General features: G+C 44.5%; 2 protein-coding genes across 3 annotated transcripts in view; both read left to right on the top strand.

The window, feature by feature from the left end:
• The first annotated feature begins 4,458 nt into the window (after positions 1-4,458).
• TXNRD1 (thioredoxin reductase 1) overlaps positions 4,459-19,184 on the top strand; it is a 64,886-nt gene continuing 50,160 nt past the window's right edge. Inside the window, exons 1-2 of one of the 2 annotated variants that reach the window (XM_059402219.1) lie at positions 4,459-4,545; positions 5,940-6,049. The gene's annotated coding sequence lies outside the window, so the exon portion shown is untranslated. The other variant, XM_059402218.1, reaches the window with a different exon arrangement.
• Positions 15,739-18,111, top strand: EID3 (EP300 interacting inhibitor of differentiation 3). The gene has a single exon (XM_059404628.1). The coding sequence runs from the start codon at positions 15,850-15,852 to the stop codon at positions 16,957-16,959; it is 1,110 nt and encodes a 369-aa protein (XP_059260611.1). The 5' UTR covers positions 15,739-15,849; the 3' UTR covers positions 16,960-18,111.

The raw sequence follows: 19,184 nt of genomic DNA, 5'->3' as shown, positions 1-19,184 counted from the left end.
CCGGCTCCTTTAATGGACCCTTCCCCTCCTCTGCACTCTGCCAGGGCTCAGTCCCGACTGTCTTCCATTTCTTTTTTTTTTTTTTAAAGATTTTATTTATTTTTCAGAGAGAGAGCGAGCGAGAGCGAGCACAGGCAGACAGAGTGGAAGGCAGAGTCAGAGGGAGAAGCAGGCTCCCTGCGGAGCAAGGAGCCCCATGTGGGACTCGATCCCAGGACGCTGGGATCATGACCTGAGCCGAAGGCAGCTGCTTAACCAACTGAGCCACCCAGGTGCCCCATGTCTTCCACTTCTTAACTATATTAACTCCCTGTGTCATTTCACCTAGTCTGATGTATGATCGTTAATCTTAATCTGGTTGTTTAGCCAGACACCAGGGCAGATGTTGCTGTGAAGGTATTCTCTGATGTGATTAATATGGAAAACAGTAGACTTTGAATGGGGCAGATTGCTCTCCCTTAATGCCAGTGGGGTTTGTTCAGTCAGTTGAAAGCCTTAAGAGAAGAGATCGAGGTCTCTTGAAGAGGAAGGAATTGAGGCCGCCTTGAGACTCAAGACCACAACATTAAGACTGCTGTCATTTCCAGCCTGTTGGCCTGTCCTGTAGGTTTGGGACTTGCCAACCCCCACAATCCTGAGGACCAATTTGTTTCCCTCTCTCTCTCTGCATGCTGTTGGCTCTGTTTCTCTGGTGAACCCTGACTAATATACACAGTATTAAAGATCTTTTATATTTGACTCCCAGATTATTATTTCTAGCACTGACCCCCCCCCTCCACCCCCACCCCCCTGCTCCCCACCGACTCCAGGTTTGCACACCAGCTGCCTACCCACATCTCCATTTGGATAACAACAGGTCTCTCAAAACCATACTGTGGATTTGTCCCAAACCCTATTTACCCAGTTGCCAAGGCTAAAACTCTGGAGTCATCGAATCTTCTCCTTCTTTTATGTCCCTCATTTCACCCACCTGCAAAATTTATGAGCTTTACCTTCAAATATCTCTTCTTACCCCTCAACCCAAGCCTTGCTCATCTTTAGCTTGGACCACCATAACAACTTTCTAGCTGGTCTGTGCTCCTCCATTCCAAGTCCCTACTGCCTTACTCTGTTCACACAGCAGAACAAACCTTCTGAGATACAAACTAGATTACTTCCCTGTCCTATCTTGTGATTCTTTGGCTTCTTTTCACATTTAGGATGAAATCCAAAGTCCTATGGCCTTTGCGTTCTGGCCTCTGGCTACTCCTTTGGCTTTATTATCTACCACTTTCTTCCTTGTTCACTGGGTTTTAGACACACTGATTCTCTTGTGGACCTTTGGACAAGTCAAGCAGGCTCCCAGTTTAGGACTTGAGCACTTCCTGTTTTCTCTGCTTAGGAAGATCTCCCCCCTCATAAGTCTTGCTCCCTCCTTTCAATCTGGTCTCTGTTCAAGTGCCATATTCTTGGATCATTCCTAACTTCTGTACCTTACTTCTTCTTCAGGGTACAAAGAATTCTTTCAAAACAGGTCCCCCCCACCCCCCCGTGAAGGGGAACAATGAAATGGTAACTATGGGGCTGGGTACATGGGCTCATGGGAGACTTTTTTTTTTTTTTAAATGGGAAAACTACAGTATCTATATGATGAGAGAATGATCAGGCAGAGAACATGAAATTGATGATGCCAGAGAGGGAAGCTAATTTCAGGGGTGAAGTTATTGAAGACTGAGAAGGCAGGAAGAAAGGAGAATCTGTACACAAGTGGAGGAATCGGCCTTCATTAAAACAAGGGTGAAGGTTGAGAATATGGCAGCTTGGTGATTGAGAGGAAAATGGGAGGGAGTTCTAGACAGAACAATCAGTCAGGCAACTGATTCTATTTTCTTAAGGTAGAAAGCAGGTCATGAGTTAATGGCAAGGTATAGGTGTATGAGAGGTTTGAGAAAAGAGGAGTAAGTATGAAGTATTTACTTTGGAAACTAAGAAAACAAATCTACCAGAGACACAAAGGACTGCTGGGCAGCTTTGGGGACACATTGAAGTTTGGGATCTTGACTTTGAAGTGACATCACTTTTCATTTCTGTATTTTCTCTAGTAATGTTTTGTTGTATTAGTAAGGTATGGAGTTTGTGGAGAGCTAGGTTTAACAAGGGTGGGCCTTGTCAGTACAATTGAGGAATTTGGAGTTTGAGGGTCTTGGAGAGCTACAAGTTTTGAGCAGAGAAGATTTGAAGGTCAGGAAGATTGTTCTAGCTCAGTGTGGTGTATATGTGTGTGAGAGAAACTTATTATAGGAGGAATGGTAGTTTAATACAATAGGGCCCTCAATCAGATACCTGCCTACTTCTGTTTACAGTGTGCTTACAGGAGAGCTCCGGAACATTGAGGATCTTTTCCAGCCTTTCCTGAGTAACTTACTATATATATAGCAGGTTCTGGGACAAGAGTTGGCCTCCCCAAAACCCTCTTGGATTTACATGGTTTATAATTATTTTTAGGTATTTGGAACCCCCAGAATAGGGAACAAGCTATCAGCATTGGGTGGGAATCAGAGGTTTCCCAGAAGACATGACATTTCAGATGAGCTTTGAAGGAGTAGACCTTAGGGAGGAAGCTTATTTTAGGCAGTGTAATAACATGAGCTCAGTCAAGAGATGTTAGAGTTAGGTCTAGACCAAATGCGGTGTGATGAGAAATGGTGGGAGATGAGGTACTTCTCCCATTACCCAGAAACTAAGTAGCTAAGGAGTTCTCTGTATTTTGTGACAAGCGTAAGGCATCTGAGCCCTTAACTGCAGCAAGAAAGGTCTGAAAGAAAAGTGAAGATTTTTGAAAATGATTTTTGAAAGTGATTTTTGTTAACTTAAAAAACAAGCTATATGGAGCAACTCTAAGTATTTGTGTTATAATTTGCTCACTTAAGAACACTGAAGTTAGAAATGCCTTTTTTGTTACGCTGTTATAAGATGCAAACTATGGCAACTCTGACCTATGATAAGAGGCTCATAGAAATCAATCCTTATCACTTGCTTTCAGTATATTATTTCCAGTTAAGTGATTTTACAGTCCCTCTCTATCTTGAGACATACCTTTGAAGGAAGCTGTAGTTTCTATATATTTTAGGAACGAGGAGTTTATGACCCTGGTTCATAGGTCATTACCTGTGCAAATTAAATGAGTTAAGGCATATAAAAATGGTTAACAGAGCTGGGCCCAGCAGCCAGGAGGAAATGTTTTCCACTCTGGAGTCCTGGCTTTCTTGCCCTCTCATTGTTCATCCTTTGCTTCTTAAATCTCGTTGTTTCCTGAACACCTGTTCTAGACCCATACTCTGTTCAAAGGACCCCAGAGGAGGTGAGGCATGCACTTTGGGGTATACAATCAACCTGCAAGGAGAGTGACCATTACAGTATGCTCTGTGTGTGTGTGTGTTTGCACAAGTGCATGTGTGTTCAGAAGCTGACAGGCATTATACGAAACCTCTAACCTGGGCTTATGAATGGACCCACAGGTGTGAACTGTGGTTCACCTGCCACTTCAGAGAAGGCAAGGCTGCCCTGAAGCCTTAAGAAGCCAACAGTCCTTTCACCCCCGCCTGCTTCCCTGGGCCGGCACCCAGACAAAGAAGTGGGAGAGACATTCATGCACTCATTTATTTACTCAGCAAATATTCGCAGCTACCTACTGATGCAAGGTGCTGAGTAAGAGTCTGAGTAAGAGCAGGAAGTGTGAGGGAGCGCGGCTCACTCGGGCGGCGGCAGGTGGTTTGGCACGGCTGGAATCAAAGACAGTTTTCCCTAAAACAAACATAACAAACCCAAACCTGAGTGGCTTAAGGAGGAAGGAGGTTAAGGGGAAGTCCTGTGTTGGTGAGAATTTGTCACTTTTCGGGATTACCCAGCATGAGTTAGGTGTTTCTTTTGAAAGCCTGATAATTTCCTTTAGAGAATCGCCAGACTGACTAATCCATTACCTTGGGGCAGTGGGTCCCCAACTTTGCTGTTCACTAGAATCACCCAGGGAGTTAAAAAAAACAAAAACAAAAACAAAAACCCCAAAACTTCAGATGCCTTGGTCGCACCCAATACCCATTACCGCAGAATGCCTGGGAGTGGGAACGAAGGCGTCAGGATCTTTAATAAAGAGCCTCTCGTGATTACAGGGGGCGGCCAAGTTCCGGAGTCCCTGCCTCAGGGCAGAGTCCAGTTTTGTTCGCTAAAACCCTCGGCTTTGGGTTCTGGTTCCAAACATTCCTCGCATTGTTTTTGCTCCTTCCTCGGGTTGGGGGCGCTCCGAGCAGGAAGAGGATGTGGTGTGTCACCCAATTAGGAGGTCCCACTTCGCTAAGCCCGTCGGCGTAGTCGGCAGCGCCGCACGGGAGTGGATTTCTGCTTTGTCATTCTGACTCTGGCGACAGGCCCGCCCGTTCCGAGCAGGGCGTGGCCTGCAGGGGCCGCGGGGATCCCGCCGCCCGTTCCCCTCGCTCCGCCGCAGTCCGCGGCGCCTGGGAGCCGCCGGCGCGCACAAGCTGCTGCCCGGAGCTCGGGTCCACGCCAGCGGTGGGTTCGCGGACAGCCGGCGGAGCTCCGAGCCTCTGGGCTGTGAGGCCGCGGACGGGGGCCGCCGCCGGCCGCGTGCGCTTCGGGTCGCGGAAAGCGGAGCTGTTTTGAGGTGTGTTTGAGTCCGGGTGAAGCTCTTCCAAGGCGGCGAGCTTCTTGGCCGCGTTCGCGGTTGCGCGTGCGTCGGTGGGACCGGCCGGCCCCGGTCCGCCGCGGTCGGCCCCGCTCGGCCCCGCTCGGCTGGTGGCTTCCTTCCGCTAGCTCTCTGTGGAGACCGGGTGCAGAAATGGGGGAAAAAAAAAAAAATGAGTGTGTGTGTCGTTCGCTACTGCGCGACTGTGGGAACGCGGATGATAATGTGACGAGGAGACGGACAGATCCTCGACAGCGCTAAGGGAGGAGAGCGATCTGAAGAGTTCTCTTAGGAAATTTCCCCATTGCATCCCCGGAAATCCTGAGCTGTCAAATCGTCCCAGTTTCCAGTTGGGGAAACCGAGGCTCGGAACCACGTGACTTGCCCCAGCCTCCGCGCGGGGACCGCAGCGAGGGGACCCCGCGCGTGTTTCGCTCGGATCGGGCAGTACCGGGTGGCGGGGAACGGGGCGCACGGCCCCTTGTGGACTTTCTGGCCGCTTGAACTCGGGAGAAAAGGCCCCGCTGGGACCTCCTTCCGAAGAGCAGCCGCGGGGGTGAAGCGCCGGTGGGTGCAAAGGCCCGGAGGAGCGCTCGCTGCCATTACTGTTGTCAGACAGCCGCCCTCGGGAGAGTTGGTGTGATTTCTGGCTCATGAATGGGCCCGAGGGTGTTCGAGTAACTGGAGTCTATTTTTAATTCCATCACTGACTCACTGCTTACCTGAGTTCACCCGTTTGTAAAATTGGGCCATTACCTGCCGGTCTGTCAAGCAGGGTGTTGCTCTGGCTTCAAGCTTCTGAAATGAAAGCGCTCTAAGAGCGCCGGCTGTTCCTAATTTTGCCTCGTGGTTTCAAATTTCAAAGAAACCTGGGAAGTCGGCTTCTGGCGTCCTGTGTGGAGGCAGAGTTCAAAGGCAGCTTACAGGGGGAGGCGTCTGCTGGAAGCGGCGATGCCGGCGCGCGCAGGGGGCTGAGCCGCGTTCGCAGCGCCTGCTCCCGCGAGGCGGCCGGCATTACAGCGCGGCGGCCCCCCGTCCCCCCCGCGTCGGGAGCCCGCTCGGGGCGCTGCGGCCAGCGCGCGGGTGTGCGGGAGCCGGGCGCGAGCGCGGGGACGGCGTGCGGGCGGGGGGCGGGGGGCGGCGCGCGGGAGCCCCGGGCCGCGTGGTTGGGCACACGGAAGCCCCGCCCCTGCCGCGCACTTCCCGCGGCGGCCCGGCCGGCGGGGCTGACCCCGCGCCCCTCTTTGCTTTTGTGCGGCAGACGACGCCAGCGGCCTGGAGAGAGCGCTCTCGGAGCTGACCTCGGAAGCCGAAGTGCCCGTGGTGTTCGTGAAGCGGCGGAAGATAGGCGGTCATGGTCCAACCCTGAAGGTAGGTGGGGGGCAATAACGTTCTTTACCCGCCGGCGCTGGGAGGGAGCCCGTGGAGCCGGCTGCACCCGCGGCCCTCCCCTCAAGGCCGCGGTGGCTGCGGACGGACCTCCGCACGGAGCATGTCCTGAAAAACGACCAAGAAGCCCCCAGGGGCCGGCTCACGATCGAGGGGTGGAAATGGATGAGTCGGCGGGTAGACTCAGAACTGGGGAGGCTTGGATGGGAATGTGGAACTTTTCATCTGTTAAAACACGCGTTCAGAAAGTTGGTTTTCCTCCTATTTCGCCTTCCTTTGCCCCTCCTGGTCAATCTAGATAATTCAGAAATTGCCAGCAGCAGTGTAAACTGCCGAAAGTGAGTTGTTTGACGTATTGAGAAAAGGGTATCAGGAAATGCCGATCTTCGTCCATCCCTATCATCTTCCTCTTTAATGCTCTGGGGAGCGCAACCTGCAAGCTTCTGGAGTGAGTTCATTTCCCTTCAGGTATCTCTTTTCTAGCCCAGAGTTAACAGTTGGGTGGAGGGAAAGGAGAAAAATCTTTCCTTTGGCTTGTAAAGCGTGATGGCACTCCTTCCTTAGGACCATGCACTGCGGGGTCGGGTGGATGGGTCTGGCTATGGCAGGGGCAGAATGCTTGGAGGCGGGGTGCGTGTTTAGGAGGATACCCAACATAGACCAGGTGTGGCTGGCTACCAGGTTAGAAAGCCTCTAATCTCATCACTTTGATGCATTTGCTGTAATGTTCGCTGATTATCTTTTTGTCCTTGTCTGTATTCATGTAATTTTTAAGAAATGGAACTCATACTTAAACATTGCCTTCTTAGAAGTAAACCTGAGGCCTCTGTTAAATGTAAAAATCTACTTACATATGTTCACATTGAGGAAGAATATTAATTAATTTGCATTTTTATTTGCGATTTTTCTTCTAAGGGAATCTTATTACCATTTTGAAGTGGACTAGGAAATGCAGATAGACTTCAGAAACAAAATAGCAACTTAATGTGAAATAATTAATGGATAAAAAGGCTTTTAGTTTGATTTAAAGAGTATTGTATTAGTCAGACCTTGAGTTTGCAAGTCAGATGAGACAAAGGTCTATTAATACTACTTTCTGTCTGATTGTTCTGTTTTTTCTACCTATGTCATAAATTTGCACTTAAAAAGTTATGTGTGGGCACGCCTGGGTGGCTCAGTTGGTTGGACGACTGCCTTCGGCTCAGGTCATGATCCCGGAGTCCCGGGATGGAGTCCCGCATCAGGCTCCCGGCTCCATGGGGAGTCTGCTTCGCTCTCTGACCTTCTCCTCGCTCATGCTCTCTCTCACTGTCTCTCTCTCAAATAAATAAATAAAATCTTTATTTAAGAAAAAAAAAGTTATGTGTGCACTTGACCTTTATATAAATTCTACAAATGGTTCTGGTTTTAGCATCAGTGGGAGTAAGAAGAATCAGTTTTTAGAAGTTTTGAATCCACTTTATTGGTATGGTCTGATGTTTTCAATCCATATGATGGTTAATTTCATACATTTAGTGGGGTGCAGTGCCAGGATTGAAAATATACCACCAAGTCATAATTAAAATTTAAAAAATAATTTCGCACATCTCTTTTAAGTAAGCTTACCATTCTACTTTGTATCATTTTCTTGTTGTTGTTTTCTAATGAGTAGTAAGGCATGGAAAAAGACACAAGGAGGTAAGGATGGATTTTTTTTTTTTTTAAAGATTTTATTTATTTATTTATTTATTTATTTGACAGAAATCACAAGTAGATGGAGAGGCAGGCAGAGAGAGAGAGGGAAGCAGGCTCCCTGCTGAGCAGAGAGCCCAATGTGGGACTCCATCCCAGGACCCTGGGATCATGACCTGAGCTGAAGGCAGCGGCTTAACCCACTGAGCCACCCAGGCGCCCAGTAAGGACGGATTTTTAAATATTTGTGGATTTCCAGCCAACTGTTGCCCAAATTTGGGGCTAAATGGTGGGTTTTGAAAAATCTCTAGGGCATGTTGGATTTGAGTGGAGAAAGGCATTTATTTAGTGGAGAATTAAGTGTTTATAGGATTAGTGTTAGAATCCTAAAGTCCTCACCAAAAGAAAAGGTTCAGATTTTATACTTAAATGCAAGATAAAAAAGGGAGAGGGGCCTCCTTAAAATGCATGCTTTTCCTTTCTCCTCTTGTTTGTTCCTTTGTCTCCCTTTTCCTTCAGTAAACACAGTAGTAGCCGCAGCAGTAGTAGGAGCAGCAGCAAAACCTACCTTGCTTTAAGGAAGCGTCTTTTAAGAAAACTAGTGTATGGGCCACCTGCGCAGAATCCCCTGGAGTGCTTGTTAAATGTACATGCCTGGGCTTTACCTGAGGTCTTAAGTAAACCTTAAGGGCTAGGATCTGCCTTTTAATTTATTTTAAGCAAGTTCCCTCAGGTAATTCTTAGGATAAATATCACATTTGAGATTACTTTCACGTATAAGGTAGTTTGGTCAAGATTGGTTGCTAAATAATTAGAATTGGGAAAATTGAGAGGAAAAGGGAAGAGAGTGGAAAAGTATGTATTGACATTACTGAGTGCAGGACATAATTAAGACTAGTAGTTTGAGATAATAGTCTTGGGAGATAAGACTAAAACCAGCAACAGGGTACTTAATTTCTTCAGGTTAATAGTAGGACAGATGCCAGGCAGAAAGCAGTGCCTGACGCATCCAGGTGAATTCTGGACAGTTGTGGGTGGAGCTCGGGTGCGATCCTATTGCTGTTGAGGCTCCAGCCCCACAATCGGTTGTTGTGGCCGTGTGGGTAGACATTTAAACAAAGGCAGGTCTCCTCCTTTCAAGCCTGACTTCTACAGTTACCAGAAACCGGACACTTCACCGAATAAACACTGGGAAATTGGTGGTAATTTAATAACTCTTCAGCCATCCCCTTTCTTTCTTAATTCTCTACCAAAATTGGCAGAGAACTTTGTGTCTTTTGATTCTTCCTCCCCACATAATCCTTCAGGGGAGATTAGGGGTGTTCTTGCTCTGGCAGAGAAGGTGGCCTGAGGAGGATGGGAGGGCTGCTTTGAAGACGGGGGATGTGGACAGGTTCGCTGACATAAGGTAAGGGTAAAGTAAGGACAAGTAAATTTCTTTGGGGCTGATTTATCTAGCAAAATTTTTAGTAGTTGTGAATCCGTGTTGAGACCCCATGCCTTGTCCTCCCACTTGAACTCAGGGACAACACAGACCTCCTTTTTGCTCTTCATCTGTTCTTTCCCTATTCTGTCCTGGCTTCAGATTGCCCCTGGGCTCTCCTGTCTATTCACTTGCCAGGGCTTGACTGTTTTCCGCACATGCCCGCGGTCTTTATTAACTTTTGCCAGGCTCTTCCAGGTCCTCAGTCTCACAAGCCTCCCACTTTTGATCTCCCGCCCCTTCCAGCCCATGTGGACTGGATCTTTGAGGCATCTTCTGGTTGCTCCTTCCCTGCCCCCAGATCTGCATGCAGGGTGTAGGGCACACCCTTGAGCTAAGTATTCTGTTTTCTCCAGGGCTTGGTGCCCACCTGCTTTTCTGGTTATTTCTTCCTCTGCTCCCTTACCTACTGGAAGTGGAACCACCCTCGCAGCTAGAGTTCCTGAAATTTCCTTCCTTTGTTCAATTCTTTATTCCAGTTTCTGATTTATCTTCTTGCTCAAACTGACTTTTCCAATGGCCTACCTGTGTCACAGTACAAGACCCATTCTTAACCACAAATTCTTATCTCTGGAAAAGGGGGAATCCTGCCAATTACTATTTTTTGGATTACGTATCAGAAGTGAAGAGTTAGCTTTATTCTTTGTATCTGAGATCCCATGTCTCTTTTAGAGTTCAGCAAATACTTAAATGAGCATGCCTATTAATGACAGTAACTACCATTTATTGAATGTCTACTGTACATTAGACTAAATGCTGTAACACCTAGGTGATTAAATTTTCACAGTAGCCCTGTGCAGAAAGGGGTGTTATCTAGTTTTACAGGTGAGAAAATGGAGGCCTTGGGAATGTAAGGAACATGCCTAGATTACACAGCTAGTTAAATGGCAGCACCAGGAATGGAATCCAGGACTGTCTGTGAAGTTCATGGTGTTGTACTCATACTTGCCAGCACTTGACTTTGTGTTACAGCTATTGGGATACATGCCTGATCTCCCCCGTGTGATTGTGTATTCATGATTCAGGCCTGAGCCCATGCAGATCTTGGTATTTCTAACATAGCTCTGGCAAACAGCATTCATTAGTTACATGCTTGCTGAGAGGAACTGCATTCCTCTGTGCCTACTAAATTGTGTGTTCCTTTAGGACAAAAATGATTTATTTTTGTATCTTGTGTGTGTGTTTTAACACCTAGTTTGCATTAAGTATTTATTGAATGAATGGATGATGGTAGGGCCAGAGGAAACTCAACTCCAAGTGAGGTATTTAGCTACAGGATGTCTGATTTTGTGAATGTCTCTGAGGCCAGCCCCTAAGATATTCTGGAGAGATTCTAGGCAGCATTTAAACAGTTCAGAATTTCAAGGAGCTGTATGACAGCAGCTTTGTCTGCCTTCGTTGTCGAATGCAAGTGTGTCCAGGTCAGTTGAGAAGGAAGTAACATTACATTTATTTAGCTACTATTTATTGAGTACCTGTGTTCTCAGCTTTGGGCTAGGCACTATCTTTGCTCTTTGTAGCACAAATCTGCAGGGCCAGTGTATATATTTAAGGTCTATTTGTCAACAAATGTTTGTATATGATTTTTTATAAAGAGTGACAACCACTCTTGTGTGGCAGAAAAGACATTCAGTAGACTGATGTGACAAAGGAGGAAACTCAGACTCTGAAGAAAATAAGTGGAAACTAATACAGCACTAGTTTTGATCTGAGCCTAGGCCTCCAGAGTGAATTCCTGCAAGGCTACTGCCTTAAAAACCACATAGCCAGTGCTGCCTTCCCCATAGTCTATCAAAATGATGCTCCTGGTCATTGCTGATTTCTGAGGTGTGTCCTAAAAGAGTTGGTAATTGCTCTTGTAATTGAAAGGTTCTATTCTCAACCCACACCCTTGTTTATGTTAGTTCTTGAGACTTGGTAAGTCAGCCAGCACTGGGTTTTCTGCTGTCTGTGAAGTGTTTGGCCACAAAGCAAGCGTGGCGGCTTTATGTACTCTAAAGGATTTAAATGCTCAAGTCTGCATTATTTTGTGGGACTTGACAGTCATCTTTTACTTCACTAGCAGTAAAGCCATGTTATTTGGATAGAATGGTTATTTGAAGCCTCTTTTGGATACTGTGTTGCTGTTGTTTTTAAAGAATCTGCTGAAATCGAAGGAAATCACTCAATGAGAATAACCTCAGACTCTTAATAGACCCTGCTTCAGATTACGTAGCACAGAGTTTTACCTCTTCAAAATACTATATACACTTCCATTAGCTGAAACCTTAGTAGATGTTTAAATTGCATTATATGGCAAATTTTTTCCCACCGGTATTAGTTGTAGTTGGGTATATTCCTGTATTCCTCCTTACAGATAGATGGATATGGAATATGGAGTAAAATATTTTTCTGTCCTAAGAGTGAGGTTACTGATTTGTATACTTTTTTCTGTTTGGTTTCTAATGTTTATTAATAAATATTTGCTATCTTTGGGATGGTTTAGATTTACTAAGTATTCAGTAATTGAAAATATTATCTGATCTGTCACGCAATTCTCCTTCAATACTTACAGTAGCTTTACGGTGGGTAAGTAGTAGTATTCCCACATTACCGATGAGGAAACTGGAGGTTGAGCAGTTAAGCAACCCACCTAAGAGAACCTAAAAACTAGTAATAGGTCAAGATTAGAACCCAGGTTTGCCTCCTTCCCCTGTCCATGGTTATTTAAAAAAATGTGTATCTGCCTTGATCCTGGCAAAGTTTACCTTAAATATTAAAACACCAACCAAAGCAAAACCATATACACTCAAGCATAACCTTAAAGGGAATTCAGATGAAAGAGAAAACATACCTAACATCCTGCTAATCTGACAACTCAGACTAGCACTTTTATCAGTGAGACTCTTTTCAGCTAAGTATTAAATAGATACCCTGGCAGGATGAGGGGAGAGAAAACTGCTGTGAAAGAAGGAACAGAAAAGTTCAGGGAGGAAGCTCATAGCAGGATAAGCATATCTGCTTGAGTGTTGGACCCAAACCTGATTGGCCCCAGTTTTGGCCCAGAGGTTTCTTCTGTGCCCGTTTGTTACAGATTAATCCTATGGTTAAAACTCCACGGACCCAGAGGCGCCTGGGTGACTCAGTGAGTTAAAGCCTCTGCCTTCTGCTCAGGTCATGATCTCAGGGTCCTGGGATTGAGCCCCACTTCAGGCTCTCTGCTCAGTAGGGAGCCTGCTTCCCCTTCTCTGCCTGCCTCACTGCCTACTTGTGATCTCTGTCAAATAAATAAATAAAATCTTTAAAAAACCCAGGGACCCTAGGTAAGTTCTTTTTTTTGTTTGGCTGCAGAGAGGCTTTTAACCTGTGACATCCATCTCATGTTCGTGTTGCACACTGGGGGTTGTGGGAGATAGCCTAGGAGCTGGGAATGAATGAGTCTGAACTTGGAGCAAAGGGAACGGAAAATATAAAAAACTGAAGAAAAGAAGAAAGGAAATGTAGGGCCATGTTGAGCTCTTGACAGCAACTCCTGAAACAGGAAAAGGGGAGGAGAAGAGCTGAGTTATCTTGGAGGCCAAGCTGTGTGTCGTGGTTGCCTGAACTAGCCTTACTGAATGGGGATGGTAGACTTTAGTGAGGTCTTTGAAGAGCGAGTGCACTTTTGCTCTCTGTTAACAATCCAAAGAGAAGTTTACCAGCATAACTGAAATTATTTATTGCTGTTCCTTCTTTTTAAGGTACATTTACATAATTATTATGAGTAATTGGACTTCAGGGTAGAAAATTGCTATTTAGTGATTTCAGGATTCATGAGTGTAGAAATCCCATTTTTTTAAATGATTTAGGAAAATCACTAGACTTGAGATTTTTAGTTTATAGCAACATTAAAACCTTGTGCTCTAAATGCAGAATTAAAAAGGCAGAATATTATGCAAGTATGACTTTTTGAGGGTGAGCTAAGTTACATGTTACCAAGGTTCTTAGGGACAGGGATCTAGCTAGTATAGAATGAATGAATTTGGCACTGGAAATACTACTTAATAATATGATGCCTGCCTTGATGTGTTCTGTTGCTCCGAGCAAGTTGTGTGGGTTGTTATCTCCTGAGAAATCCCTGTAAATGGTATTATTACTTTATAAGTAGGTTGGGAGAATTCATTTATTTTTCTAAACCATTTTGAAATTCTTGGATGAAAGGCTCTGTATAGAGCAAATTGGTATCTGCCTGTTTTCCCTCCTCTGAGACAGGAGAAAATAGGTACCTTAGGGTGGGAAGGTTGGTTTATTTTTGGGAATTCTTTTATAAATTGCTTTTACTGAATTTGAAAAGGATATCAGAAGCTCCTCAAGAATATGGTGAACTATAAAAGGAAATGTTTTTGTTTTTGGAACTCGGAATTAGCTGGGTGTTTTCATCTAAGATTTAAAACATACTTAAATGGTTTGTAAATGGTCAAACTTGGGGAGGAAAATATGGATGGTCCTGTGGTGATCCTGGGGGGCGCACTTTTGTTTTTCTTTTCTCTTGCTGCTTCTTTATTTCAGAGAAGAGTTAAGGTTGACTTTCTGAAAAGCATTAAACTTTTATTTTCAGTGTGTTGGATCTACTTTTTTCCCACTAATCTGTGAAATCAGTCTTGTGCCAAATAGCTTGCAGTAGGTGCTGGAACAAAGTTTCTCATGTATATTCATTTATATATTGCAGTGTGCATACTCAAATGTATCCTTGTGAAAACAGCTTTGCTTTGAAGATTTAAGGCCAGATTCTTGATTCAGAGATGTTCAGTCTGATAGAGCAGGATAATATATATGCATGAATAGCCATAATGCCTGGTGTTCTTGGAAAATAAATGTTTTTTTCTTCTGAATTTTACCTCTATTTAAAATTATGATGGGGGCCCCTGGGTTGGCTCAGTCATATGAGCTTCCAGCTCTTGATTTGGGCTCAGGTTGTGATCTCAGGCTTGTGAGATGGAGCCCTGCATGGGGCTCAGTGTGGAGTCTGGTTGTCCCTCTCCCTCTGCTCCTCTCTCTCTCAAATAAATAATCTTTTTCTTTTTTTTAAGATTTTATTTATTTATTTGACAGATAGAGATCACAAGTAGGCAGAAAGACAGGCAGAGAGAGAGGAGGAAGCAGGCTTCCCGCTGAGCAGGGAGCCGGATATGGGGCTCGATCCCAGGACCCTGGGATCATGACCTGAGCAGAAGGCAGGGGCTTTAACCCAGTGAGCCACCCAGGTGCCCCTCAAATAAATAAATAATTTAAAAAACAAAAAAGAAAAGAAAAGAAAAATTGTGGTAGATGAAGAATAATATAAAAAGTTTAGAGAAATTGAATACTAGGTTGTGCTGTTCATGCATTTGTAAGAAACTTTCTGCTACAGACAAGGAAAAATGAACTAGTTTAGATTCATAAGAAGCAATATAGAGCTAATTTACTTCCTGGTGCCTTGAAACCCAGGTTGACAGGTACAGTGTGGTGTTCTGGCTGTGGTGTCCTCTGCCCTATTAAAGGGGCACCTGTTGAAGTGAAAAGCTTGTGGGTTGAGAGTGCATTTTTTTTTGTTTTCTTTAAAAACAAAATGTATTCCTTATTGTTACATATACTTTGCTGCTTATGAGACTGATGAGGTAAGCCCTTTGTTCCAACTGTACTGAATTTCCAGTGAACTAGTGGGTGAATTTTCCAATGTAGTCACTTGATTCACAGCATTTGCTTTCATATCTTTATATCAGATTGCTTTTAAAATCTTTGTAGCTTTAATCACCTTTCAGGGTTCAGATTTATCTCCATTGGGAGATTGTGGCCTTTACCCTTTGCCAGGTTTCCAGATAAACTGCTCTTTTGCAGAGGCTGAACCCACTTTATCCTTCCACTCTTGGGTGGTGGAGAACCTAGGTCACTTGGGTAATGCCGGACGGGCCCCCACCTTTGCCTTGGGCTGGCTCAGACGCTCACTTGCCGGGTGTCTGCCTCCTCTCTTGACTGGAAGGGGTCTGGCTTTTGAGGGCCCGGAAGGTATTTATTTACTAATGTGCTTTTGCGTAATGAAGAATGTATTCCAGACAGCACCTTGGAACTGAGCGCTGAGAATTCGGCCCATTTGTGGTGGACGTTCTGCAACTCCTGATTTTTGGCTTAATAGGCAGTTTACAGGATAGCCAGACTTAGTTTTCAAAAAGACAGAACCCCAGAGACCCTACCTTTAAATCATAGTAAGAACGAAAAACATAATTGACCTAACTGCATTATGTGACAGCAAATGGTTTAAAGTGCAGAACATGTAGCCTCCCGCCTCCCCCCATAGAGTTTTTGCATTTCTTTGAAAGCTAGAGAACACTGTCAGTAATTGCTAAACTAATGGCTAACCCTTGAGCAGGTATTATTCCAGCGTGGAGAGATGGCCCATTATTGCGCGTGTTCTGTGCGCCACAGCGAGCTGGTTGCCAACGCACTGGGTCTGGGCTCCGCGGGGCGGGGCCGCCGGGAGGCGGAGCGAGCTGGGGCGGGGCCTCCGGGCCGTTGCCAGTGCGCATGGGCCGACATCCTCCGCTCCGATAGACCCCCTTCAGTTTCCGCTGTTGTAGGAAAAACGTTGTGAAGGCCGTTAGCAGAGTGTCCCCTGAGAGCGCCGGTCGCGGAAATGTCTGATGAGAAAGGTTCCCTCGGGGGAGGTGTAGAGAAAGGAGAGGAGCCAGTGGGGACCATCGCCGCTAGTGCGTACTCTGTGAAGCAGGCGGATGATGGGGAGGAGCCGATGAAGGTGGGAGTGGCGCTGGGGGCTGGTGGCTGCTCTGACGACCTCAGCTATGGGGAGGCCAGCATAGACTCCAGCCTCCTAGGGCTCGCGGGGGACGAGGAGAAATGCCGGAAAATCCGCAAGAAGTACCGGCAGCTCATCTATAACGTCCAGCAGAACCGTGATGACCTAGTGAACACCGTGAGCGACTCGTTAACCTTGGCGCTGGAAGAAGCCGATGTCCTGTTTGATGGAGTGAGCCGAACAAGAGAAGCTGCTCTCGATGCCCAGTTTCTTGTTCTGGCTTCTGACTTGGGTAAAGAAAAAGCAAAGCAACTAAATTGCGATATGAGCTTTTTTAACCAAGTAGCGTTTTGTGACTTTCTGTTTATATTTGTGGGTCTAAACTGGATGGAAGAGGAACATGAGGAATTGAGTGGCTTTGATGATAATATAGTTCTTTCCTTCTGGGACACAGTACAGAAGGAGGCGTCGTCCTGGATTTTGCAAGCTGAGACATTCCACTTTATTTTTGGTTCATTCAAGTCCAAACCTGCACCAAGGCCCCGACTTGAACACCTCAAAAAAGCTCTCAAAATGGAAGAAAATGGGGATATGCCTACAAAGCTGAGGAAGTTGGACCTGAGTAATAATCAAGAAACAACAGAAAAAGAAGTAGAAAGAATCTTGGGATTGTTGCAAACTTACTTTCAGAAGTATCCTGATACTCCTGTGTCCTATTTTGAGTTTGTGATTGATCCAAACTCTTTTTCTCGTACTGTGGAGAATATATTTTATGTTTCTTTCATTATAAGGGATGGTTTTGCGAGACTAAGGCTTGACCAAGACAGGCTGCCAATATTAGAGCCAATTAATATTAACCAAGTGGGTGAGGGAAATGATCCCTGTTCTCATGGCAGGAAACAAGGAGTTATATCTTTGAGTTTACAGGACTGGAAAAATATTGTGGCAACTTTTGAAATTTCAGAGGCTATGATCACAAACTCCTACTAGGGATTTTTGTTCTTCATGTAGGACGCATTTTGTGGCTTTTCTAAAGTATCTCAAAATGGAGAGTAAAATCAAGCAGAAGCACATAACTATTTCATGTAAAGTGAGAAAGTATTTTCAAAAATGCCAGAAATTGTTTTACTGTGCAGTGTTTTTTTTTTTTTTTTTTTTTTTGGTAGTTTATAAGGTTGTCATGATCTTCTGTTATTAAAAAATTATTCACTGGCATGTTTGTGGGAAGATTTTTTTAAAATGCCCTTTAAGACTTTATCAGTAAAAACTAGTTCTGGAATTCATAAGAGGCATTTGATAGTTTACCAAAAAATCAATTTTATGATGCTATTTGATACTGCATTGCTTCCTCTGTTAGAGGGAACTTGATGGGGCACCTGACAAGGTTGGGGGAAGAGTGGGGGGAAAAAGTAGGCAAAAAGACTATCCGTAGGGCAGTGAATAAACAGTGATAATTTACTGTAAAAAAATCTCGATGTTATGCTTCATTTCAAGGAGGACTCAGTTAAGATTAATGTGTGACATCCATAAGCTAAATAATTTCTCCTGTGATTTGTCTTATCTACTGTAGAGACATTCTACTTTTGTTAGGTGAGGCGTCAATTAAGTGCATGCTGAAAGGTGAGTAGGGATTGGTCAAAGATAGAAGAAAGGTATTCTAGGCAGGGGAATACGGAGGTCAAATACATGGAATTGTGAGAAATTATGGCACCAGAGATTCATGAGTTGTTTCTTTTTGATTTTAAACTATTCCATTTGAAGGGCACCGGGGTGGCTAAGTGGGTTGAGCCTCTGCCTTTGGCTCAGGTCATGATCCCAGAGTCCTGGAATTGAGCCCCACTGCTCAGTGGGGAGCCTGCTTCCCCCTCTCTCTCTTTGCCTCCTGCTCTGCCTACTTGTGATCTCTCTTTCTGTCAAATAAATAATAAAATCTTAAAAAAAAATAAACTTCCATTTGAATGCTAAACTGGGTGACAGTTGGGTTACTTTATATATTAGTTTCCTCAGAAGTTGAAGATATTTTTGTCAGATTATTTCAAACACAAAACCAGTTATAGTATTTACATGGGTAATTTCTTCCCTAGCCTCTGGTTTCCAGACACTTTGTAATCTCTGCTGGTGACCTTCAGAATCAGTGGTGTTTCATTGTGTAACACCCTTGAATATTCCCAGTTCAATTTGTGTTTCTTGTTAGGGTTTTAAATGCCTGGAAATGATCTCTCTCTATACTGAAATATATAATTAACTTAACCTAAATGTTCTTTACTTAACCATATAAGCTCTTTTTTTTTTTTTTCTTTTTGTTGATTGCAGTTGTTTTAAGGTTATGCCAAAATTTTGGGTCTTTAAGAAAACAAGTTCAAAGGTATGGAGCATTCCTAAATAAGCTTTTCTTCTTTTTTTCTTTTTTCAATAGGCTCCATGTCCTATGTGGGGCTCGTACTCAGGACTCAGAGATCTAGAGTCGCATACTGACTATGCAGCCAGTCAGGTGCCTGAAGGCTACTTTTCTTGATCCCTATAGGAACTTAATCTTTGATAGTAGTGGATTTTGCTGTTGGGCATGATTTGGGAAATGGATAAGTATCTGTTTTGCATAGAAGTAACAAACTTTTCTACTAAGTCAGCGTGATAGAGCGAAGGGAAGTCCAAAGACTAAATAAACGACGTCAAGATTGACAGGAGCAATCTTAATGTATGTGTGCGCAAGTTTCTTAGTAATTAGTTGATATTTAGATAATTAGAGATATTTCTCATAAAGTTGTTCAGTTGTTTTCTGAAGGAGCCATTCCTTCCCTTTTTTCATGTGAAGGAATGCTAACCCTCCTGGTGTCTACCACCCTTTGATTTATTTAGCAGTCAAGCGAGTATCATTTGGTCTTGCTGATCCTCACTTGAGCCTGTCTTTCCCAACCAAGTTCCCTGGGTTTTCCAGAGCTTTGCTATTAGAGGAAAATTATCTGTTAGTAGCAACAGTATCCTGCCTCCCCCCCTCCACCCCTTTTTTAAACTCCTCTCCAGGTTCCTCTGTTAAGTGCCCGTCTCTTTATTGAGAGTATTGGAGACTTGACTAAAACCATTAATAGAGCATATAGAGGTTTAGGGGGAAGGTAGTTTGGGGGGCCTTCTCTGAAGTTGTAGCTTTTAATATATATATATATATATATATATATATATATATATATATATGATTTTATTTATTTGACAGAGAGAGA

Source organism: Mustela nigripes, chromosome 6, assembly GCF_022355385.1.
Source record: "Mustela nigripes isolate SB6536 chromosome 6, MUSNIG.SB6536, whole genome shotgun sequence".
Taxonomy (NCBI): domain Eukaryota; kingdom Metazoa; phylum Chordata; class Mammalia; order Carnivora; family Mustelidae; genus Mustela; species Mustela nigripes.
This window is presented reverse-complemented; position numbering and strand designations above follow the sequence as displayed.

Bases quoted from the DNA above. Each gene is read 5' to 3' on its own strand.
- EID3 (XM_059404628.1), top strand. From the start codon at position 15,850: ATGTCTGATGAGAAAGGTTCCCTCGGGGGAGGTGTAGAGAAAGGAGAG.